Source organism: Acanthaster planci, unplaced genomic scaffold (genome assembly GCF_054643075.1).
Source record: "Acanthaster planci isolate LZ-2023a unplaced genomic scaffold, COTS_SCS Contig49, whole genome shotgun sequence".
In the NCBI taxonomy this organism is placed as follows: Eukaryota; Metazoa; Echinodermata; class Asteroidea; order Valvatida; family Acanthasteridae; genus Acanthaster; species Acanthaster planci.
This window is the reverse complement of record NW_028257673.1, coordinates 16,226-42,110: the sequence shown is the minus strand read 5'-3', so window position 1 is coordinate 42,110 and position 25,885 is coordinate 16,226. Positions and strand designations below refer to the sequence as shown.

The window sequence follows — 25,885 nt, the reverse complement described above, 5'->3', positions numbered from 1 at the left end:
GAAGTTTTTCAGGTAGCATGGGTTGAGGCCTGTGTGGCAGCTTGTCACTACATGTATCTTCACGGGGCACATCTCCCTCAGTGGGCTGCCTGTGGAACATCTCAATCATCCCACGTGGTTTTCCCCCAGATCGGGCCACTGGCCGCTCCTCAGCAGGCTCATTATCTTGATCCCACAGCATTGGTGTAGGAGATAAAGCAAGCCATCAACAGCCTACGTAGAGATCACTCCATCCACATCCTCGCTGCAGACAAGGGGAACGCAACTGTCGTCATGGACAAAGCTGACTATGACCGTAAGGTGCGGGATATTCTTGAGTCGGGTGCCTACCGGCCCCTTCACAAGAACCCCATACCTTCCATCCAAAAGAGATTCCAGGCTAAGCTCCTAGCCCTCCAACGGTCAGACAGCATCTCCATGGCCCTATACCGACAGCTTCGACCCTCAAGTTCAAGATGTCCAAGATTCTTCGGCCAGCCCAAGATACACAAGACCGGTATCCCACTCCGACCCATCGTAGCTTCCCGAGGTGGCCCCACCTACAACACTGCCAGGCACCTCACCAAGATCCTTCACCCTCTGGTTGGCAACACCCCACATCATATCAAGAACTCGGACCAGTTCGCCCAGTTCATCGACGGGTTGTCTCTACGCCCCACAGACATAATGGTCAGCTTCGATGTGGTCTCGCTCTTCACTAATGTTCCCACATTCGAAGCATGCACCATCGCCAAGGATAGGTTACTTCAAGATCCCTCACTCAGCGACCGGACCAACCTCACACCACATCAAATCCACGATCTCCTGAGCAGCTGCGTAACATCTTCCTGCTTCCAGTGGAGAGACAAATTCTTCGAGCAGTCTTCCGGAACCTCCATGGGATCGCCTCTATCCCCGGTTCTGGCAGACCTGTTCATGGAAGAATTTGAGCAGACAGCCCTCTTCTCCGCAGACCTCAAGCCCAGCGTATGGATCCGGTATGTGGACGACACTTTCGTCGTCTGGCCACACAGCCCACAAGACCTCCAGCTGTTTCTTCAACACCTCAACAGCCAACACAACGACATCCAGTTCACCATGGAGCAGGAACAAGACGGTCGCATTGCATTCTTGGATGTCGAGGTTTCAAGATCACAAGATGGCACCCTATCCCGCACAGTGTATAGGAAGCCAACACACACCGACCGCTACCTAAACAACCGGTCTTTCCACCATCCCAGCATCAAGGCCTCCGTCAACAGAACCCTCGTGCGCCGAGCATACAAATCTGCGACCAAGACCACCTGCAACTGGAACTTCATCACATCTCCACAGCACTACAGCGGAACGGATTCAAGTCAAGACAGATCAAGACCCAAGACCCTAGACCCCCTCCAGACCAGCGGGTCTCCTATACCCAAGGTCAACCCATTAGGCACATTAGTTCTGTCACCCTCCCCTACATAGGCAATACCTCCCACCGGATCCAGCGCATCCTTCTACACCATGGCATCAAAGTCTTCCATACCGCCCCCAACAAGATCCAAGCAGCTCTCCAGTCACACAAGGACAAGCAAGACCCCAAGACCAAGCCAGGCGTCTACAGGATCCCCTGCGAATGCGGCAAGGTGTATATCGGCGAGACTGGCAGAGATCTCACCACCAGACTCAACGAACACCGAGCCCATGGACGACGGGGGGATCTCGAGAAATCTGCCATCATCAAGCACTCCAGCACTGAAGACCACCAAGTCCACTGGCAACAAGCCCATCTCATTGCCAACATACAACAATGGTATCCACGCCGTGTTCGTGAGGCTATTGAGATTTACAAGAACAGAACAGTTCCGCAAGACACAGGCTTCATCTTCAGTGACATCTGGCGCCCCATCCTCAACCCTTCTTAGCTCGCCTTATGGGTCATCTATACCCCTTGGCACCCTGCCCCAGTTCTTCCTTTAGTCTGCCTATGGGTCCTCTATACCCTTAGCACCCATGTTTACCAATCCACACCCCCAACAGTACTGCCACACCTGAGTAAGTTTACCGCCACGCATCACCGAGCCAGCCTAATCCCTTCTCCAGAGTTCCCGCCTTCACGCATCATCGGACTAATCCCCTGTCTCTAGAATCCTCCACCAGACTACTTAAGCTCCACTCCCAGTCAGTATCCGGCATTCTCCTGATGACGAGCAGAGCATACTGCTCGAAACGTCGAGTACCACTGGTTCTTTTCAGAACCGCAAATACTCACAAAAGAGATACGTCCATGGTGCTACCGCAAACCTACTTTCTATTCTATTTCTGCCAGTTCCATGAGATCCTTGTCACCCTGCTGCCCAGAACCGGAAACTATCCCCACCTCCCTCGCGGCTTCAGGCACATCTGCTGCAGACTCCGCAAATCCATCCAGCTCCTTAGCAGGTATATCTTTTGCCTTCATAGGGGCGACGACTTCCTTCTCTAGGCTCTTGGTTCCAGTATTCCCAGCCATTGCAGATTTTTTCGGACTTGGCAAACGCCTTCTAGGGGGAGACAGGCCCACTGGAAGGTCATCTGGCGGTCGGGAGACAGTGCAAGAGGGTGCTGACCCGTCACTCCTCGACTTCTTGTCTTTACGCTGCCTTTCCCCATCCAGGCTACGCTTCCTCTTAGTGTCCTTGCCCTGCTTACTTGTCTTGCCATCCCTAGTCTCCTTCCTAGGACAGCTTCTGTTAGATTCTCCGTCACCCCTCGACGTTGACCTGCCTGAAGTGGTTCTCCTCTTCTCCCGTTCTTCATAAGTCTCACCTTTGATGTGATCCACTTCGGAGATCCTTTCTGGGTGGCAATCCTTGTAGTGGGCCCTCAGGTTATCTCGACGGTTGTTTTTATATGAGCATCAAAGACACCAGTAGAAAAGCCTTGGGCCATGCTCCACGGTTAGATGTCGATCAAGGCTTCTCTTGTGCATCATCGCGTGGCATCTCGGACACTCCACCATCTCTTCACTCCCTCCCATCTTCGCCAGTCAGGTTTCTCTCTGTGTAAGCAAACAGTAGATCCAAAAAAAAGAGATAATTTAACCCCTGATACCTTCGTTACGGTTTTTCTAGGCGCACTACAAAGCCTACAGAGGTGAAGGTTTCTCTTAACTACACTCTCACTACAAATCCTATCATGTACAACGCGACGGTCATACGTTTTCTTCTGTCGCCTAGCGCTTTTCCTCAAGCACTCTCTCGCCCGATTATGAGCCGCTTGAATGTCCTCCCTGAGATTGAGTGCATAGTCCGTTTGCACGGCCTCCGGGTTCCTGTTGTCTGTCGTTGCCGTTCCAGCAGCCAAGTCGACGGGTAGGTACACCTCCCTCCCCAACATGAGCATATTGGGCGTTTCCCCGGTCGATTCTTGCGGTGTAGCTCGGTAGGCGAAGGTCGCAAACGGCAATTTCATATCCCAGTCTTTCTGACGCCTGTGGGGCTCAATCATGGTTGAGATCATGGTCAACAGAGTCCTGTTTAAGCGTTCAATTAGGCCGTCGGACTTGGGATTATACGGCGTGGTGCGTGTCTTTTCTATCCCAAGTAAGGTACACATCTCCGAGAATATTTGCGACTCAAAGTTCCTGCCCTGATCCGAATGTAACTTGACAGGAACTCCGAACCTACACAGGAACTCGCTGACCAGTGTTTCCGCCACCGTAGTTGCCTTCTCGTCTGCGACGGGATAAGCCTCCATCCACTTACTAAAGTAGTCGCCAACTACGAGGATATACTTATTCCCCCATCGCTCTTTGGAAGAAGACCAACCATGTCAACAGCAATGCGCTCCATCGGTGCGCCAACCAGACGTTGCTGCAGTGGGGCTCTACTTTTCCTCGCTGGAGACTTTTTACTAGCACACACACTGCATCGTCGGACTGCAGATCGCACCTCTGCTGCCATACCAGCCCAGTAAAACCTCTGACGAATTCTCTCCAATGTCTTCCTGTGGCCTAAGTGCCCACTTGTCTTTCCACTGTGTAGTTCCGTGATTATCTCCTGGCGAAGTGCCACAGGAACTATCGGCTTCCACTTCACCTGTCGTCCATCGTCGGACTCCCAGCGCCTGTTTAGGTACCCCTCTCTGATCTCCAACTGCTCCCAGGTTAACCAATAGACCTTGGCTGTAGGCGAACATGCTGAAAGATCCTCTTGATCTGGCCTTGCCAAGGCTTTCTCTTTCTCATGGAGTACCCATTTTATGGAAGGGTCTTGCAGTTGAGCTTCCCTCCACCGTTCCTTTGTAATGGTAGGCGCCGCCGTTATAACCCTGACGCCGGCTTCCTCAGACATGCGGGTGCTGCATGACTCACCACGGTCGTCACTCCCAGTTATCTCCTCTTCACGGCCACACTGCCCACATGGTCTCCTAGATAGGCCATCAGCTTTCCAATGCGAACGGCCAGCTCGATAGACGATGTTCAGGTCATGTTCCCCTATTACCTGCAGCCAACGGGCCACTTGACCCTGTGGCTCGCGAAAATTCGTAAGCCACTTCAGCGCACCGTGGTCGGTTCTTACTGTGATCCTTCTCCCGTAGATGTATTGCCGGAACTGCTTCAGAAAGACAACCACAGCGAGTAGCTCCTTTCGGGTTACGCAATAATTGCGTTCCTGCTTGCTCAATGCCCTGCTGGCGTACGCAATCACCCGCTCATCTCCATCCTTCACCTGGGACAGCACGGCCCCTATACATCGCTTGCATCTGTGTCTAGGACATAGTCCGCGTATGGATCAGGGTAAGCAAGAATAGGTGATTCCTGTAGGCGCCTCTTCAACTCACAAAATGCGCCTTCAGCTTCTGCCGTCCATTCGAACTCTCGGCCCTTCTCAGTAAGGCGATGGAGGGGTCGGGCGATGTCTGCAAAACTCTTGATAAACCGTCTATAGTATGACGCGAGACCGAGGAAGCTCTGCACGTCTCTCACAGACTGAGGAGTTGGCCACTCTTTGACTGCCTTCACCTTCTCAGGATCAGTCGAGACTCCTTCGCCCGTAACCACATGGCCAAGGTACAATACACACTGTTTGAACAGCTCACACTTTTTTGGTTTGAGCTTCAGCCCAGCTTCTCGCAGTCTCAAAAACACTGTCTGCAGGCGACTCAGCTCTTCCTCCACTGTGTCTGCAAAAACAATGATGTCGTCTAAGTACACTAGGAGTGTCTCCCAATGAAGCCCTGCGAGAACCCGTTCCATCAATCTTTCGAATGTGGATGAGGCGTTGCAAAGCCCAAAGGGCATTACATGCCATGAGCACAAACCACCTCTCACTACAAAAGCTGACTTGTTCTTGGCATCGTTATCTAGCTCCACTTGCCAATACCCCAATGCCAGGTCCAAGGTGGAGAACCACCTCGGACCCGACAACGCGTCGAGGGAGTCATCGATGCGGGGGATGGGATAGGAGTCTTTTATGGTCACCGCGTTGAGTCGATGGTAATCAACGCAAAACCGCTTGCTACCATCCTTCTTCTTTACTAAGACAACGTTAGAGGGCCAGGGACTGTCCGATGGCTCGATGATGTTGTCACGGAGCATCTCCTGCACCTGCCGATCTATCTCCTCTTGCTCCTGTCTAGGGTACCGCCGTGGTCTTTCTCGTCTTGGTGGAGCATCTGCAGTATTGATTGAATGTCGGACGACATCAGTACGTCCAATGTCCGTGCTCCCTGTGGAGAACACATCCTGGTAGTCACGCAGAAGCTTTGCAATTCGATGGTGATGTTGCGGCTCCACTCCGTCTTTGCTCCGGTTGTACAAGTCGATAAGATGTGATGGGACTTCCTCGTTGGTCTCCGCCCTGGGTAGGGTTCTCTCTGGCAATTCTATGTCTTCTTTGCCTACTGAGGTGAGAAAGCCTGCCATAGCACCCCGCTTCACCACACACAGTCTCCGTCCAGGATTGAAGACTCTGATGGGCACTACGTCTCCTCCAGCATTCACCAACAGTCGGGCCACAATCACACCTTTGTCTGCCAACTCACTCCGCTCGGCTGGCTCGACGACGCCTAAACCAGTCGCCTTGATACCTCCTGCCATGTACCCTTGCACAATCGCCTCATGGCCCGGCGGTATTTCGGCCGTTTTTGCGACAATTATCCTGGCACAAAATCGTCCTCCCTTGGTGTCGGTGCACTTTATTTTTTCGTCTCCAATTTTCAGTTCCAGGGTGTGAAAATCTAAGCTCCCCTGCGTCCGCAGTAAGAAATCCATCCCAAGGATTCCCTCTAGTGGTCCAATGTCCCCAAATACCGCATTAACATGGTAGGTGATCTTTCCCACCCGGATGTCTACGTAGGCGCTGCCGATAGTTCTCAGCAGCCCACCGCTCGCTGTTTTCACACTTGTCTCATTGCTCTCGAGCCTAGGTCTTTTATTGGCCGGAATTTTGAAGAATAATCCCGAATTAAGCACCGTATCGGTCGCACCTGTATCAACCAGTAGTTGTACTCCTCTTCCCCTAACTTCTGCTGGAACAAATAATCCACTTTGTGCAACAGCCGACTTGGAAGGTACGGGAAGGTGTCTCGGCTCCGAATTGCTACCAGTTTCTTGTGAAGAGATGCTGTCACCTACTGGCCCTGCTTTTCCTCCAGCCGCACCACGGGCCCCTGGGGCAGCTGTACTTCGTTTCCCGTGTTCTGCCTCTTCTGCCCGGTCGACTGCCTACAACTTCTGGCGATGTGCCCTTTCTGCCTACACCTATAACACGTCAAATCGCCTAAAGGAATCTCTCCACTTCCATTGTTGTTGCCAAACGGAATCCTGGTGCTCTCCGGCGCTGAGCGCGAGTTACAATTCCCTTGGTTACGCCTTTCTCCTCTTAGCTCACTGATTTCCTGATGACCTCTAAGGATCTGGATCTCTAGGCGCTTGTAACCATCCTGTTACGTGCAGAGAATGCACGGCAGAAGAAAAATCAAAAGACGGGAATCAGGACACTAAAACATACGAGCAAAGGACAATAAAGGAACTAATTTGGAATAACATTTAATTATTAACTTAAATCAGCAAAGCAGTAAATTAAAACAAAGTAAATCTAGTGGTTTGCTGCAACTTAAACTTCTCATGCAAAGGCATCGTGAATTTGAACAGTCAAAAGCATAAAAGGAAATTATTTACATTAGCACAGCCAAGCAGAATTAATTACACTGAAAATTAGCAAGCTGGCAAAAATATATTAATATGCGAAGAGGCAAATTATATTCGGCCGAGTATGATTACCTTAAGGAGCCAACAAGAGAACAGCAGAAAATTAGGCCCCGCCCAGTCAGTGCCATGGCTAAAAGGGCGCGGTCGTCGGGCCAAGCACCTACGCACTCCGCGCCAGAACAGCCCAGTTCAGACAGGCAGGTCAGTGTCGATCCCCGAGATTCGGCTTCTACGTGGAGCCACGACACTCCAGGGTCCACGGTCCCTCAGCGGTGTCAGCCTTGGCTACGGTGCGGCAGTAATCGAGGCGTAGACGACAAGGAGGTGCTAACCCAACGCCGGCTATTTTGAAACGCACATGTTAAAAGCATATAGGCACTGACTGAGAGCGAAATCAATGACTACGGAGTCTTTTATAGGTTTTTGGAACGTGCCTAAATTCCACACGTACCTTTTCAGGGAGACACAAAAGGATTCGGATCAACTGGGATCGTAACACTCTCCCCTACTTAAAAAAAGTTTGAACCACAGGAAAAACTTTTCTTTTGGTATAATTAATACGTTGTAGAAGTTTATACAAAGTATAAATTTACATGGTCATCAATGCTACTCAAATTTTGGTCAATGTATTAACTTGTTTTTGACATTGACATAGCAAAATCACATAAAATACTCAATCTCATTACAGCAATATCTAAATAGCTCTTGGCCTGTCACTGAAACTAATTAGTAACACCTAGATAATGTGTCTGCAATAACATTATCTTTCCCCTTTATATGACGGATCTCAAGAGCAAATTCCTGAAGAGCCAGACTCCATCTTAACAACCTTTGATTCTTATTTTTCATCCTGTTAAGTAAAGTCAAAGGGTTGTGATCTGTATATACTACAACTGGTTTGGTTGCCGACTCCAAATACACTTCAAAATGTTCCAAGGACAGAACTAATGCCAAAGTTTCTTTCTCAGCTGTGGAGTACTTCGTCTGATGACGGTTCAACCTTTTCGAGAAGTAACAGATTGGATGCATAATTCCACAATCATCTTCCTGCATGAGTACTGAACCTATTCCAACATCACTGGCATCCGTTGCTAGTACGAAAGGTTTATCAAAATTTGGAACTGCAAGAACTGGTGCAGACACAAGCATGTTTTTTATCTGGTCAAAAGCTTGATTGCACTCATCGCTCCAGAGAAATTTTGCATTTTTAGCAAGCAGGTTTGTCAGTGGGGAAACAACATCTGAAAAGTTACGGCAGAACTTTCTATAATACCCAGCCATTCCAAGGAAACGCATCAACTCTTTCTTAGTTCGAGGCTGAGGAAAGTGAGCAATAGCTTCAACCTTTGCGTTTACTGGTTTCACTTCTCCTTGACCAACTTCGTGGCCCAGAAAGGTTACCTTTGCTTTCCCAATCTGACTCTTGGACAAATTAACCGTGAAGTTAGCTCGAGAAAGTCCATCGAACAGAGCTTTAGTATGTTCCATGTGCTGTTTCCATGTATCACTATATACAACAATGTCGTCAATGTACACTTCAGTATTTTCTAACCCTGCAATAACTTGATTCATAATCCGCTGAAACGTGGCAGGGGCGTTCATCATACCGAATGGCAACACTTTATACTGATATAAGCCTTGCGGAGTAACAAAAGCTGAAATTTCCTTAGCTCTTGCCGTCAATGGTACCTGCCAATATCCCTTTAACAGATCATATGTACTCACAAATTTAGCATTACCAATCTTATCAATATAATCGTCAATTCGCGGGAGTGGATAAGTGTCAGGTTTAGTTACAGAATTAACTTTCCTGAAATCAGTACAAAATCTTACAGATCCATCTGACTTGGGAACTAAAATGCATGGAGAGCTCCAAGAACTATTACTCTCTTCAATAATGTCATTTTCTTACATATATTGGATTTCTCTTTCCATCAGAGATTGCTTAACTGGTCCACATCTATAAGGATGTTGTTTGATTGGTGAGGAATTTCCAACATCTACATCATGCTTAGAAATATCAGTTTTCGTAGGCACATCAGAAAATAAATGTCTGTTCTTATACAACAAGTCGGACATCTCTGATTTCTGATTTGGACTTAGATGTTGCAGTTTTACATCCAGATTCGCTAAAATTTGCGAATTACTCAATTTAATATTGTCACTTGGCACATGAACATCACCAACATCAGAATCTACTAATGTATTTACAGCTGCTTATTCAGTTTTGGTTTCTGATGGTCCAACATGGTAACATTTTAGCATATTTACATGACACAATTGCCTTTTCTTTTGCCTATCAAGAGTCTTAACTACGTAATCCAAGTCGCCAACTTTTCTTTCGATTACATAAGGGCCACTATAACGGGCCTTTAGTGCGTGACCTTCCAATGGTAATAATACAAGAACTTGGTCCCCTGGGGCAAAACTACGACTCCGAGCTTTACGATCATACCAGGTTTTTATTTCTGTTTGAACTTCTTGAAGATGGGTTTTCGCAAGTTCACAAGCACTCTTGAGACGCTCTTTAAGTTTTGCAACATAATTCAGAACGTTATCAGGAGTTTGGTCATCTCTCAGCCAATTCTCTTTCACTAAAGTTAATGGACCCCTCACATTGCGTCCAAAAACTAGCTCAAATGGGCTAAAGCCTAAAGATTCATTAGGCACCTCGCGAACAGCAAACAGAAGTAACAGTAGACCTTCATTCCAATCTCTGGTATGTTCCACACAATAGGCTTTTATCATAGATTTTAAGGTCTGATGGAAACGCTCAAGTGCACCTTGACTTTGAGGGTGATAGGCACTAGATGTTGCAATATCAATGCCTAAGGTTTTGAGTTGATCTCGAAACATTCTAGATGTAAAATTAGATCCTTGGTCGCTTTGAACAACTTTTGGAAGACCAAAACGAGTGAAGAAAGAAATTAGAGCTTCACTAACAGGTTTTGCCTTTATCGACCGTAACGGAACCGCTTCTACATATCTGGTGGAAGAACACATAATCGTTACTATATATTGGTGCCCCGACTTAGCCTTGGGTAATGGTCCTACACAATCGACAATAACTCTGCTAAATGGTTCATCCATGGTGGGTATTGGTTTCAAGGGCGCTTTAGGTGGATCCTGATTGGGCTTACCAATTAACTGACAAGTATGACAAGTTTTGCAGTAATTGGCAACAGATCGTCTAAGGTTAGGCCAATAAAAATGCTGCAAAATACGATAACAAGTTTTTGTTACACCTAGGTGTCCAGCCATTGGGTTGTCATGTGCCAAACTCATTATGTGATTCTGATAAGTTCTAGGGACAACCACTTGATTGACAACTTTCCATTCCTCATCAGCGGAGACATATGGAGGTCTCCATTTTCGCATAAGTACACCATTCCTTACAAAATAACAAACAGGCACTTTAGAAGCTTCAGTTTCACTTAAAGCCATTTGTCTAATGCCAGTCAGTGCCGGATCTTTCTCTTGTTCAACAACCAAATCTTCTCTATTCATGAAAAGATCACTAGATAGATTAGATTGAACATCTGAAGAATTCTGCTGAGCAGGTACAGACGACTGAGCCATAAATGTATCGCTCAAATCTATGTCATCCATCTGACCCAACAAGTCACTACTTGTGATGCTTTCTCTTTTACTAGCCATTGATCTAGTTGTTACACATGAAGGAAAGATACCCGGAATATCTTCCTCCAGCTGAGTAGTATTATTGACACTACTCGCTGTCATTTCCATTACTGGTTCAACAACAACTTTGCGACCAGCAACATCGTTACCTAGGAGTAAGGTTACACCTTCTAGTCCTTTCGGTAAACTTGGGGTTACCCCTACTGTCACAGGCCCTGACACCAAATCTGACTGTAAATTAACATGATGGAGGGGTACATCAGCACAACTACTACCAATACCAGTTACCATAACATTACTTCCTGCATATGACTGAGTATCTAAGGGAACTGCCCCCTCGAGAAGTAAAGACTGGGAAGCCCCTGTGTCTCCGAGTATGACAACTGGATACTGGGGCAAGTCCACTCCACTTTCACCCAGTGAAACAAATCCTAATAAAGGGTAAATAGCCCTCACTTATGTCAGATAGTGAGCCTTTGACTTCATTATCATCTTCAGGGAATGCAGACAATGGAACACTCTTAGTGAACGCAACCGGCTTTGAGTCGCCACTACCACTAGCTTGTAGATGTTTCAAGTATGCAAAACATTTAGATTTCACATGGCCTGATTTCTTACAAAAAGAACAAATCACGGTTGACTTATTAGAAGTTTCCTTTTTTGCACTAGTCCCTGAATTTGTACCGTCGGGTTTATCAGTATCTACTGACTTAAAAGAACGCGGAGGACTATTTCGAGCCCGACGTTTACAAGGGTTGTAACTACCCTTCGCAAAATTTTGTTTATGTGTCAACACATAGTCATCAGCTAACCTAGCTGCTCGGTGTAATTCTTTAACCTGTTGTTCCTCTAAATGCATCTTTACATCATCTGGAGCACAGCCTTTAAAGTCCTCCAAAAGCATGACCTGCCGCAACTTAGCAAAATCTCTGCCTACACTACAAGAATTGCACCATCTATCAAAAAGAATCTTTTTCTCACGTGAGAATTCAACATAATTCTGCCTATCCTGCTTCTTTGCATTCCTAAATTTTTGCCGATACGCCTCAGGCACTTGCTCATAAGCTTTTAGAATTGCTGACTTAACCATTGCATAGTCTTTACTTTGTTCGACTGGAAGAGCTGAATACACCTCTTGTGCCTTGCCAGTTAAGACACTCTGCAGCATTAGAGTACGCATATCTGATCTGCTACCTTTTCAAACTGACCGAAATATTTATCAATTTCCTTATCCTGAAAGGGTGGAACTAAACGGATGTTCTTACTTGGATCAAACGCTGTAGTATGTGAAGTAGACGTAGACTGCTTCAACTTCGCTAATCCTAATTCCACCTCTGCCTTTTTCCTTTGCTCAATTTGAATTTGAAGCTCAAGTTCTTTTAACCTAATGGCAGCGTCCTCTGAGTAATGACTAGGCTCTACAGTTTGAGTTTCTAATATGCCTTCATCGGCAAAGAACTCTACAAGAACAGCCTTCAAGTCTGCTTTTTTCATACTAGCAAGCACAGAAACATTGTAATGTTTAGCTACGTCAAACAATTCAGTGCGCTTCAATGTATTCAATTTAGTCTCCGAAGGAGAGGCTTCAAAGGTGGCTACGAACTTGCTAATATCAAATTTACTTGCCATGATTTCGTTTCCAAGTTAGAACTACGCAATCACTAAATAACATGAAACACAAATCCTAACTCTAAACACACTCAATTATTGCTACAGTGTCTGATGGCTTCATTTCCCGGACAGGCCCCCAATTCTGTTACGTGCGGAGAATGCACGGCAGAAGAAAAATCAAAAGACGGGAATCAGGACACTAAAACATACGAGCAAAGGACAATAAAGGAACTAATTTGGAATAACATTTAATTATTAACTTAAATCAGCAAAGCAGTAAATTAAAACAAAGTAAATCTGGTGGTTTGCTGCAACTTAAACTTCTCATGCAAAGGCATCGTGAATTTGAACAGTCAAAAGCATAAAAGGAAATTATTTACATTAGCACAGCCAAGCAGAATTAATTACACTGAAAATTAGTAAGCTGGCAAAAATATATTAATATGCGAAGAGGCAAATTATATTCGGCCGAGTATGATTACCTTAAGGAGCCAACAAGAGAACAGCAGAAAATTAGGCTCCGCCCAGTCAGTGCCATGGCTAAAAGGGCGCGGTCGTCGGGCTAAGCACCTCCGCACTCCGCGCCAGAACAGCCCAGTTCAGACAGGCAGGTCAGTGTCGATCCCCGAGATTCGGCTTCTACGTGGAGCTACGACACTCCAGGGTCCACGGTCCCTCAGCGGTGTCAGCCTTGGCTACGGTGCGGCAGTAATCGAGGCGTAGACGACAAGGAGGTGCTAACCCAACGCCGGCTATTTCGAAACGCACATGCTAAAAGCATATAGGCACTGACTGAGAGCGAAATCAATGACTACGGAGTCTTTTATAGGTTTTTGGAACGTGCCTAAATTCCACACGTACCTTTTCAGCGAGACACAAAAGGATTCTTCCAACGTTGTGGGTGGCACCCGGAAAATTCCCTCTCTGATCGCCTGGTTTTCAATTACGTCTGCAAAATGTCCCCTAGCTAGGCGATCTCGGCCTTCCTCCGGGAGTTCGGGGTACGCCAGTTCTTACAACTCCTTGATCGCCTGCCCTAGTTCCTGTAGGCTCTCCTTGGCGCCTTGATGTCGGTGCCTCAACTCCATTAAATGATTTTCCGCCAACTGGCCCGGTCCAAACCTTTTCTCCAACTGGTCGACCAGCTTGGTGTAGGGCGGCGGACTTCCCTCGGTGCTACCACTCCCCAACACCTTCATTGCCGGTCCCTGCAGGCTTGCGGCTAGGAATGCACCCGCCTGTGAATCCGACCAGTTGTTGGTCAACCTACACGCCTCAAAATGGCGGCGGTAATCCCTCCATGGTGTCTTCCCGTTGAACCTGTCGGGGACAATATTTGGTCGCTTCAAGGTAACGCTCGTACTTTCCTCTTTGTTGATGCTCCTATCTAGGAGGACGCCATCCTCACGTACAGACGAGTTTCTTGACACCTCCGGTGCCGTTTCTCCCTTCGGCTCTCTGCTTGTGCTCGTTTCCGCTGCTGCAGATTTCACAACTTCGTTGGCCGGCCGATTTTTCTCAGCCTGGGGTTGTATTTCAGAGTGTCCTGTTGCATCACAAGGCGCAGATGCTGCAACTAACTTGGGTTTTCCTGTTCGTGGTTTGGGAGTCGGCCTTGCTCTTACCGGTGTTGATGTGGTAGGTAGGGGTAGCGCCATGTTCTCACCGGGAACTGACTGGAACACTCACTCCGGACTGACGTGGAACACGTATGGGACTGACTTCTGAAACACGGAACTGACGTGGAACACGCGACCGACTTAAAACACGCAACTGACAAGACCGACTTTCCCGCCACCGCACGCGGTTTTTATAGCTGTGCGGCCCGAGCAGCATTAGCATAAATTAAATAAATAGAGGGCGTCCTAACGCCTTACCATAATTTCGCCACATTGCCTTGCCCTAAGACTGGTCAGTCCCTTGACCAGAACATCTGAAAATAAGGCGAAATCATACATGGACTATTAACTCCTATACAGGTCCCATAAAGTTTGTCACTTGAACCTTCAAACATTTAGCTCCTATACAGGGGCCTTATAGTTAACTACTGCAACTTTAAAATTTTTAAAACTTTTTTTCTAAACCTCCTGAACAGGCATCGTAACCTTCACGTCCTTATACATCATGAATGTCTTCCTACATAAGATGCATCGTCGCTTTTATGTTTTTATACATCATAAACTTCTTCTCACACAAGATGGATCGTCACCTTCACGTTCTTTATACATCATAAACGTCTTACATAGGAGGCCGCAACTATCAACTGTTAAACTTTAACAATAAACTATAAGCTTTGAAAAACCATAAAACGCGAATACCTAAACTTTAGTTATATAACTTCTGGCTTTACAAACAAATTACGCCTTAACAGGTGAAAATTATCTCCTGCAACTATGTACAAAGTCCTTAAGTAGCTGCAGACTCGGCAGTCATCCCAGTTAGGAAGTTAACATCAAAGACACGAGTTGTCTTGTCCTTGCTGACCTTGGCGTTGTCCTGGTACACGGATCTCGAAGAGGTTTCGGTTATCTTGGTGACTTTTCCCATCATCGCTGCTTCCAGATCTTCCTTGGCCAGAGGAGGTCCTGCCTCGAGGTCTTCCGACTCGTCTCGGGTAAGGCGACGAATTATACCGCCTTGTGGCTTCGTCGGGGTAGAAGAAGGCTCCTTGGATTTCTTCACCTTGATAGGCCTCAGGTAGACTACCTCGTACTCTCGTTGAATCTCGCCGCAAATAGCCTTCCCCCATCAGAGTATACGTAGGTCTCTCTCGTCTCCTGCACTCTTACCACCTGTCCGGGAAGGAGCTTCTCTGGCAGCAATGGCTGAGGCCACTCGGGGACTGGTTTTGCTGCTGGTCCCTTTTCGTGTAGTTGTCCTTGGACCGCATCACAACTCTTTCCACGAAGCATCTCCAACATACCCCTTGGTTTTCCAGTAGCGGGCGCCTGTGTTGGTGTCGTGTCAGCTGGGGCCTCCTCTGCAGGCTCCTGGTCCCACATCATCGGAGTTGGGGAGAGATTTATCGCAGGTCTTTCCTCTGTTTCTTGCAGGCTGCCCACTTTTTCCCGTTCGGCTGTGTGTAGTTCCACTTCTTCTGCCACTCTTGGTACATCGTCAGCTAGCTCGGTTTCTTGTACCGCTGCCTTCCCCTGTGAGGGCTCACCCGCTGACTTGGACTTGGCTACCACTCTCCGTCTTTTCTTTTCAGGGGAGGCATCTGCCGAGAGGTCCAAAGGCTCTTCATTAGGAGCTCGAGACAACGTACAGGGTGCTCGTCTCGCCTCTTGTACTTGCTTGTTTCGGTGCTCTGCTTCTTCCGTCTCTCGACTTCGTTTCTTGCCTGCCTTCTTTTCCCTATCCTCGTTGGGTTTGGACATCCCAGATTCCCTCTTCCCCTTGTCAGGCGCACTGCCGCTACCAACACATGGCGATCTCAACTTCTCTGACTTCCCCCCCTTACCATCTCTGCTGCCCAGTTGGTTACGCTCATGTTCCTCGTAAGTCTCTCCTGGTATTCGGTCGACCTCGTGGACGTTGTTAGGATGGCAGTCGCGGTAATGGGCTCTGAGGTCGTCTCTTCGGCTATTCTTGTGCGCACACCTCAAACACCAGAAGTGAAGTCTAGGCCCGTGTTCGTTGACAATGTGGCGCTCGTAGCTCCTACGATGCAGGAAAACATGGCACTGGGGACACTCCACCCGCCCCTTTTCTGGTGCGTCACGCTTCTCCATCATCTCCTTGTTGGCCCCTGCAAGTACAACGCAAGAGGGTTGGGTTACTCTATCTACTGCTACTGCTACTTGTATCACTGGTCTCTACTCTAAGTTGACCGGCACGAAGCTGGTCACCGCCCCCCCCCTAGCTAGGCGTCACATTTGTTACAAATAACGCTGCGGCACTCTCCGCTGCCTCACAGGATTTCTTCTTGGTAGTGGTGGCGTCTGAACGCCGTGAGCCCCAGGCGTCCTCTTTGTCGGGGGTTCGCCTTGTTCTTCCTGGTCACCTACACCTCCTTGCGACACTCTCCGCTGCCTCACAGGGGTTCTTCTTGGTAATGGTGGCGTCTGAACGCCATGAGCCCCTGGCGTCTTCTTTGTCGGTGGCTCGTCTCGTTCCTCCTGGTCATGTACATCTCCTGCCACCTCGTGCTCTTCTGGCTGTTCCACGGACATGGACTCTGGGGACAAGGAATTGGCTTCAAACTCCTCTGTAACAGAGTTATCTAATTCGGCCATCACTGGTGTATCCTGTATTCTATCTCCCCCATGGGTAACCTTCCCAGGCTCCCGCGCGTCCCATTGTGTGATTGGTTCTCCACGGTAAGGCTTCAGGCGATCGTAGTGAACCACCTTCATCTTCGCCCGGGGTGTCTTCTGGATTCTGTAGATCACATCGGACAGCTTGCGGATAATCCGGTATGGCCCTTGCCATTTTCGTTGCAGCTTGGGTGACAACCCTTTGGTGTTAGCCGGGTTATATAGCCAAACAAACTGTCCTTCTGATAGGCTGTCCCCCGCAGTCCGCCGATCATAGTTCTTCTTTTGGCGCTGGGCACTTCGCTTGAGGCAAGACCTCGCTCTGTCTTGTGCAGCTCTCATGTTCTCCCTCAGCGCCAGTGCATAATCAGATGTCACTTCACTTGAACCATGGTCATCCTCGATAGGCGCTCCGGTCATCAGGTCGATCGGAAGGGACACCTCTCGGCCCAACATAAGCATGTTAGGGCTTTCACCGGTCGACTCCTGTGACGTCGCTCGGTAAGCGAAGGTGACAAAGGGAAGTTTAGTGTCCCAATCTCGCTGATGCTTGTGGGGCTCAATCATCACCGATACCATTGTGAGGAGGGTGCGATTAAACCTCTCGATCATCCCATCCGACTTGGGATTGTAGGGTGTTGTGCGCTTCTTCTCGATCCCAAGGACCGTGCACATCTCTGAGAACACCTGAGATTCAAAATTCCTCCCTTGGTCGGAAAGTAGACTGGCAGGGACACCAAAACAGCATACAAATTCGCCCACCAACTTCTCGGCCACAGTCGTTGCTTTCTCATCTGGAACGGGGTAGGCCTCGACCCACTTACTGAAGTAGTCACCGGCCACTAGTATGTACCTGTTTCCTCTTTCAGTTAGTGGAAGGGGTCCGACCATGTCTACAGCGATTCGTTCCATAGGTGCGCCTACAGTAAATTGTTGGAGGGGTGCTCTTCTGTGCCTCGCAGGCGACTTCTTGCTGGCACAGACGTCGCATTGCCTTACCACAGACCTCACATCTGCACCCATACCCGCCCAGTAGAATCGCTGGCGCACCTTCGCCATTGTCTTCTTGAGCCCAAGATGGCCGCTCGACTTTCCTCCGTGTAGTTCCTGAATCATCACCTTCCGTTTGGAGATTGGAAGCACCAGCCTCCAACTTGTTCGACGACCATCATCTGACTCCCATCGCCTATACAGGACGTCATCCCTGATCTGTAGTTGGTCCCAAATCAGCCAATAGGCCTTTACTGCACTGGGCTGCGGAGAAATGTCGTCCCGGCAAGGCCTGCTCTTTGACTTTTCCATTTCTTGCAACACCCACCGGATGGACGGATCTTCCATTTGAGCATCCCTCCACTGCTGTCTGGTGATGGTTGGCTCTATCGTGACCACTCTTACCCCTGACCTTTCCTTGATTTCTTGGCTCTGAGGATCTGCTACGTCCCCCTCTTCCAAAGGTGCCTCCTCTCTCACACTTTGTACAGGGCTTCCTTGATAGGCCGTCGGCGTTGCCGTGCGATCGGCCTGCTCGATGAATTATTAAGACGTCATACTCGCTTATTACCTGAAGCCATCTCGCGAGTTGCCCCTGGGGATCACGAAAATTCATGAGCCACTTCAACGCGCCGTGATCAGTTCTGACGGTGACTTTACGCCCGTAGATGTACTGTCGAAACTTCTTTAGAAACACCACAACTGCTAGAAGTTCCCTACGGGTAACGCAATAGTTGCGTTCTGGTTTGCTCAGGGCCCTGCTGGCATAAGCCACTACCCTCTCTTGCCCGTCTATTGTCTGCGACAGCACCCCACCAATTCCTACTCCACTTGCATCGGTGTCTAAGATGTAGTCTGCAGTTGGCTCTGGATAAGTCAAAATTGGCGCCTCCTGTAATCGCCGTTTCAGTTCTTGAAAAGCACCCTCGGCCTCGTCGCTCCATTCAAATTTCCGAGCCTTCTCCGTAAGGCGATGCAGTGGGCGAGTCACATCGGCGAAACCCCTAATGAAACGCCGATAATAGGACACTAATCCCAGGAAGCTTTGAACCTCCCGCACATTGGTAGGTGCAGGCCACGCACGAACGGCTTCCACCTTTTCAGGATCCGTTGTTACTCCGTCTCCAGATACTACGTGCCCTAAGTAAAGAACGCTCTCCTTGAACAGCTCACACGTCTTTGGCTTAAGTTTAAGCCCTGCCTCACGAAGGCGAACGAACACCGCCTCCAGGCGAGAGAGCTCTTCCTCCACAGTACGTGCAAAGACTATGGCGTCGTCAAGGTAGACCAACAACGTTTCCCAGTGGAGACCCTCAAGTACCCGTTCCATTAACCTTTCGAAAGTGGAGGGGGCATTGCAAAGCCCGAAGGGCATTACCCGCCAGGAGTATAACCCCCTTCTCACTACGAAGGCAGATTTCTGTTTGGCCTCCTGGTCCAATTCCACTTGCCAGTATCCTGATGCCAGGTCCAAAGTGGAAAACCACTTGGACCCAGCAAGCGAGTCTAGGGAGTCGTCAATACGAGGGATTGGATAGGAGTCCTTGATGGTTATGGCATTCAGGCGACGGTAGTCAACGCAGAATCTTTTAGTTCCGTCTTTTTTCTCCACTAGGACCACGTTGGAAGCCCACGGACTGTCACTTGGTTCTATGATGCCCTCCTGCAGCATCGCCTGCACCTGGCGTTGGATTTCCTGCTGCTCCTGTGTAGGATATCGTCTTGGTCGCTCTCGTATAGGTGGTGCATTGCCGGTATTTATCCCATGGCGGATCAGATTTGTGCGGCCAAGATCGGCTTCTCCGGATGAAAAAACGTCATGGAAATTCCGAAGTAATGCCGCTATCTTGTCGTGGTACTTCTGGTCGACACTGTTCTTACTTCTTTCGTACAAATCGGCTAAGTGTTCGGGAACTCCAACGCAGTCTTTAGCCTTTTGCGAAGTCCTTAGGCGTTCTTCAACATCACCTTCGCCTACGGAGGTGAGATGTCCCGCAGTTGTTCCCCTCTTCACTACACATAATCGCTTGCCGGGACTAAACACTCGGATTGGCACTATTTCTTCATCCAACCTTACCAGTAGGGGCGCCATCACGATTCCCCTTGCGGAAATCTCGCCCCTATCAGCGGGCTCCATTATGCCTAACCCTGCTGCCTGCGTCTTTCCCGCAAGACGCCCCGGTACTATCGCTTCATGCCCTGCCGGTACCTCGGTGGTCTCTTCTACCACCACTCTTGCACAGAAATTTCCCCCCTGGGTGTCTGTACACTTCACCTTCTCGCCGTTGAGAGTCAGCTCTAGGGTCTTGAAGTTTAGGCTCCCCTGGGTGGCGAGCAGAAAATCCATCCCCAGGATTCCTTTCAGACTTCCAATGTTGCCGAATACCACATTAACTGCGTACGTACTCCTTCCAACCTTTATGTCTACGCAGCTGCCCCCTAAGGTCTGCAGGAGACTTCCATCCGCCGTCCTGACATTGGCTCCTAATCCTGACAACTTTGGTCTTTGCTCAGCCGGAATCTCATAGAAAAGTGTCGAGGAGAGTAATGTGTCTGTTGCGCCCTTGTCTGTCAGTAAATTTGTCTGTCTTCCCCTTACCGTTGCTGTCACAAACAATCCATTCTTAGGCTCTGAAACTCTTGGGGATACAAATGATTTTCCCTCAACACTAGGCCCGGTTAGTTTCTCTCTTGGCTCGCTGCTCCTTGGCCCATGGAGTCCTCCAGCCGCCTCTCGGGCCCCTGAGTCGGCTGCTGCTCGTTTTCCGACAGTTTTCTCCTTTTCACTGGTGGTCGGTCGCAGTTTCGAGCGTAATGTCCCTTACGCTGGCAGTTGTAACAGGTCACATCAGCAAGGCTAATTTCCTTCTTCCAAGCACCTGCATAGGCGTTGTCGCGTTTACCTGTCTTCGCCATCCAGCTCTTTATTTCTTCATGGCTCTTTAGAATGTCATTCTCAATCCGCCGATATTTTTCATTCATCTCCTTCCTCATGTCCTCTAAGGCTGCCTCGGTGTCGCTTCCCAAGACTCTGGCAAATTTAGAAACCTGCCCCCTCGTTGTTCTTCTATCCTCTGGAAGCTCTCGGTCGCTAACGCAGCTCTAACAGCCTCGTCAAGGGTAGTAGGCCGGACGCGAAAAATGCCCTCTCGAATGGCCTGACTCTCGATGGCATCGGAGAAATGCCCTCTTGCAAGGCGATCTCGCCCGTCTTCTGTTAGCTCAGGATACGCCAAGCTTGATAGCTCCCTTATAGCCTGTCCTAGCTCTTGAAGAGTCTCTTTGGGACCTTGTCGCCTATGGCGAAGCTCCATGAGATGGTTCTCCGCCAAACATCCAGGCCCAAACCTCTTCTCCAGACGGTCGATCAGTTCGTCGTACGTTGGATGACACCCAGCACCCGCAGCTTTGCCGAGCACCTTCAGTGCGGCCCCCTGGAGGCTTGCCGCCAAGAACACCTCGGCTTGTTTCTCTGTCCATCCATTGGCTGACCTGCACGCCTCGAAATGTTGCTTGTAGTCTCTCGAGGGACTTTTGCCATTATACCGGTCAGGTATAATGTTGGGCCGCCTTGTAGTAATCTGCGCCTTTGCTTCTACTTTTGGCGAGGGCGCACCCTCATCTTCCACTTTTGTCGCCTTGGGAGGCTCTTCCGCTCCCTTGCTATGCTCACAGCACTTCTTGGAGCCTAGTTGTCTTACTGACGGGGAATTCTTATCTTCCGAATCTTCTCTCATCGTCGAGCTTGCTGGTTCCGCCCCATGTGCTGGTAGTTGGAGCCGAGCCGAGGTGCTAGTTCTTGGTTTAGGAGTTGGCTTCACTCGGGCTGGTTGAATTGGTGTAAGAAAATCTTAACCGCCAAGGCCAGAGTCCTTCCGGCTACTGCTTTCTTGGCGCAACCTAAGTAGGCGCAGCTGAATTTTCTTAGTAACCTCAATCTCTGACAGGCTTGTGTATTCACTCCGGTCTTGAACTCGTTGGTGGACTGTTTCCGGAGTTGCCACCTCCGCCTCAAAATCTATCAGAAGATTTCTTTCCATATCGCCTAAATAGGTGATGCCTCCCAGATAGGTGTAGTTGGGTCTATGTACTCGTGTCTAGAAGTTAACTGCGGCGCCTATCCCACTTCTGACACCATTTGTGGCGGTCGGGTCTGACGATGCCCGGGCTTGCCCTCGGCCCACCCGACGAGCGGCAGTGGAGTAGGCCAGGGGTGTAGGTCTGTTCTGCGGCAGTCTACCGCCAGGCGGTCGCAGACGACTTCCAGTCACTTCCTCGGTACTGCAGGATCGGGCAATGGCACGGGGAAGGGGCAACCTCGGGGGATGGACCTTCTAAATCAACACACTGACTTGGTCATGTACCATATAAGTAGGACCTGGTTTATTCAGCTCTGGTCGCCTCGACAGGCGAAAACGTCGCCTTACCAGGGGCTCAACTTATAATTACCTCCGATTATGTTTGCATACCTTGTAAAATAAATCAATATAATTACGAGACGGGTATTGCCTTTATTGGGTCGCCTAATAAGGTTTAAAGATCGGGTGATTGGCTGGAAAAATCTTCAACGTAGAACGGGACTTCTGACGGGTACTGACGCGGACTAACTAATAACTCACAGGAAACTGACTCGTACTGACGGGATTGACTGGTAACTGACTCAGGACTGACGAGAAACTCACCGGGAACTGACTGGAACACTCACTCCGGACTGACGTGGGACACGTACGGGACTGACTTCTGAAACACGCAACTGACAAGACCGACTTTCCCGCCACCGCACGCGGTTTTTATAGCTGTGCGGCCCGGGCAGCATTAGCATAAATTAAATAAATAGAGGGCGTCCTAAGGCCTTACCATAATTTCGCCACAATAGGCTGGAAGTAGAAAAGTGCCGAGAAGCCTGCTCGTGGTCAAGTGTCCAGCAATAGTCGAGAGACGAAAGGCTAATGGTACTTGTGGGATCAACTTGAAATTAAAGATGGGGTTTTATGTAGGAGATTTGAGGGCAAGTCTCCTTCAATTTACCAAGTAGTGGTGCCTACCGCACTCAAAAGAGATGTGTTAATGCAGGCTCATAGTTCCACGACTGAAGGACATCTTGGCAACACCAAGACGTTCAAGGAGATACAGCGATCATTTTATTGGCTTGGTTGTCGCAGTAGTGTTGAGCGGTGGGTTAAACAATGTAAAAAGTGTGCTCGTCGAAAGTCTCCCTGTAAAAAGTCTCGCGTTCCGCTTCAACCGTCTTTCGTAGGTGCACCGTCAGAAGGAATAGCAATAGATATTTTCGAACCACTCCCCTATTCAAGACGTGGAAATCGGTATATCATGGTAGTTATGGATTACTTTACTAAGTGGGCTGAAGCTTATCCACTTCGTAATCAAGAAGCAGAAACTGTAGCTAAGGTTTTAGTTGAACAATTCATTTGCTGATTTGGAATTCCCTTAAGTATTCATACTGATCAAGGCACAAATTTCGAAAACCGTGTTTTTCAGTCTATATGTAGACTGTTAGGAATAAACAAAACTAGAACTACTCCGTATCATCCTCAATCAGATGGTCTGGTAGAAAGATTCAATCGCACAATTCAAAGTATGCTGAGCATGTATGTAAAGGAAGACCAGTCTGACTGGGACATTCATCTTCCGTATGTTATGATGGCATACAGAGCTAGTGAGCAAGACACTACAGGTGTTAGCCCCAATCGTATGATGTTTGGTAGAGAGGTTTCCTTACCATTAGATTTGCTTGCAAGTAATCCTAACTTAGATCATGTACCACAAGAACCAGACGCTTATGCTACTGAACTATATGAACGGCTACGACGTGCGTTTGATGTGGCGAGACAGAAAATTGTGGGTGAACAAAGGAGACAAAAACGGTTGTATGATGCCAAATTAAAGGGTACGCCTTATGCCATGGGTGACAAAGTTTGGCTTTACAACTTTGTTCGAAAGGTTGTATTGAATCCCAAACTTCTCACTGGAAGGGCCCTTTTGTCGTAATGAAGAGAATATGTGATGCAGGTTATCGTAATAAGCATTTGCAGAGTGGTTACAGAACAGTAGTCCATTTTGACAGATTAAAACCATGTTATGTTAGAAATGATGTTGATACAGAAACCGCGAAGGAACCACAAGATCCCTCTCAGGATGGCATCTTGGATGAAGCTGACATCAACAGTTCGAGTGAACTGGATGGGCAAGGCACACCAGATCTAATCTGGGAGTGTGGTGCTCGGGGTGCTGATGGGGAAGCATTAGACATGTCTGCTGAGGAGGATCCAGAGTACACCAACGGAACCTCATCATGGCTTGATGCTTGCAGATTGCAAGCGATCGGCGAGCAACATACTGATGCAGATCAGCTGATTAACAATCCAGAAAGACATCCGACATCTCCAGATCCACTAATGGCTGAAGACGTCCAACCTAGATCACGTGGATTTCGCCGGCGACAGCCACCACAGTGGATGAGAACTGGACAGTATTTGCTGTGATCCATTCCAAATGTAGAACAGCTGCTTAAATTCGTGACAGTTTGGGGTGCACACCAATACTTGGACACTTGAGAAAACAAGTTTGAACTGTTCATTGGTAATTTGTAGTCACACTCATTCCTTGATGAAGTACGCAAAAAAGACCAAAAAAAAGATGTCTACTGTTTAGACCAAGCAGCACTGTACACAACTGTCCAATACAAGTATTTCGACTCATTGCAAATTTATTACCAGATTTATGTATGTTGATGTAGACATGGATTCCATTTTTGGCACCAAGGGTACACGATAATGCAAGTGGTTGCCTCGAGTTTATGAATTAATTGTAAGCATGACAAAAAAAAGAAGGAAAAAAAATGAATTCTTAAATTTTACGTTTGCATAATTAATAATTTTATCATGCGCAGAGACGCGCCTCTTCGTCAGGGGAGGGAAGTGTAACAAAAAGCCTTTTGATGTCTAATTAGAATACCTTTTTTGTGTTTGCTCATGGCTCATTGCATGCTTAGAGTTTGGCTTGTTCTTTTCTTAACAAGGACTCTTTTGTTAAGTTGGATAAGCTTGAGCAGAGCTCAGAGTGCAGTCTGTAGATTAGTCATTTACATTTGAATTATTTTGTGTCGCCAGAGAATGGAGAGAGCACTCTCTTACATTCCTTCTGTTGAAAACTGGGTTGGGCACTCTGTATAAAAACTAGAGCCCACTATTGCCTGTCGAAGATTTGCGACTGGGTGCTGGTAAAGGCAACATGCTGTTTTGATTTGTTTGTGTTGCATGTACATGTATGAATGCCACTTCCGAAACACGTGAATATCCTGACAAATTCTGTAAGTTTAGTTTCTATCTTCATGCAATTGTGCCCCGTGCCTCATCTCAGCCGTGTCTGTAGCTCTGTTATTATTGTATAATTCACTGGTTGTGCTGTATAATTGTAGATGCAGTAATGAGTACTGATCAAACTGCTTAAAGATGGCACTTATTTGCTGGCTAGAGCCACGAGCTAATTAGATTGTGAATTACAGCCGAGAAACCTGTTGGGCTGTTTTAACGATTTGAATTCATACTGTCAAATTGTAAATATTTGAAATGATGCAATATTTTTTGTTCATTAATTAAATGCCAGAGGCCAGTTGGCTAGTGGCGAATTTAAAAATAGTTCTTTTCTGTTCAGTTGATTTGTGTGTGTTCCCACTACTAGCGGAGACCCAATTAAAAGGATTTCGTTACAATAACAATCGGGCCTGTCTTTCGGGCCTGACGCGTATGGCTGATGAAGAGTGGTAATGTGCAGTACATTCAGTGCACGTACAGTACAGACTGGTACTGATTTCTACATTTGCATGACGCATTCTTTTTCATGGGTGCGGCGCGGCGGGAACCAGAGCAGCTACGTTTAATGCATAGAGTTTCGCACAAGTTTTTTCACTACTGTGACAGCGCGCAGAGAATTAATTAATTAATTAAGGGTTATTTTAGGTCTGTGTGTTGCACTAGGTGACATGGGCCGGTGATGAGCGATCAGCCCTGATTAATGTCTTGGGCGTCATTCTAACACAAAACTAACAATAAATAGGACACCATAGTCCCAAATATTGTGTCGATATTTTAAGAGCTGTTATGATATGTTGGTCGGACAATTTGTCCTAGCATTTTTATTTTGTTAAACACAATAAGTGCTCGGAGCCGGAAAATGTCCGATGTCCGACCACAATTTCACGCTCTGATAG

At 48.0% G+C, this 25,885-nt stretch overlaps 1 protein-coding gene across 1 annotated transcript; it reads left to right on the top strand.

The window, feature by feature from the left end:
- The first annotated feature begins 273 nt into the window (after positions 1–273).
- LOC147795368 (uncharacterized) lies at positions 274–2,016 on the top strand. Its single transcript, XM_087131990.1, has 2 exons — positions 274–816; positions 2,002–2,016. The coding sequence occupies exons 1-2, from the start codon at positions 274–276 to the stop codon at positions 2,014–2,016; spliced, it is 558 nt and encodes a 185-aa protein (XP_086988116.1).
- The last annotated feature ends 23,869 nt before the right edge of the window (positions 2,017–25,885 follow it).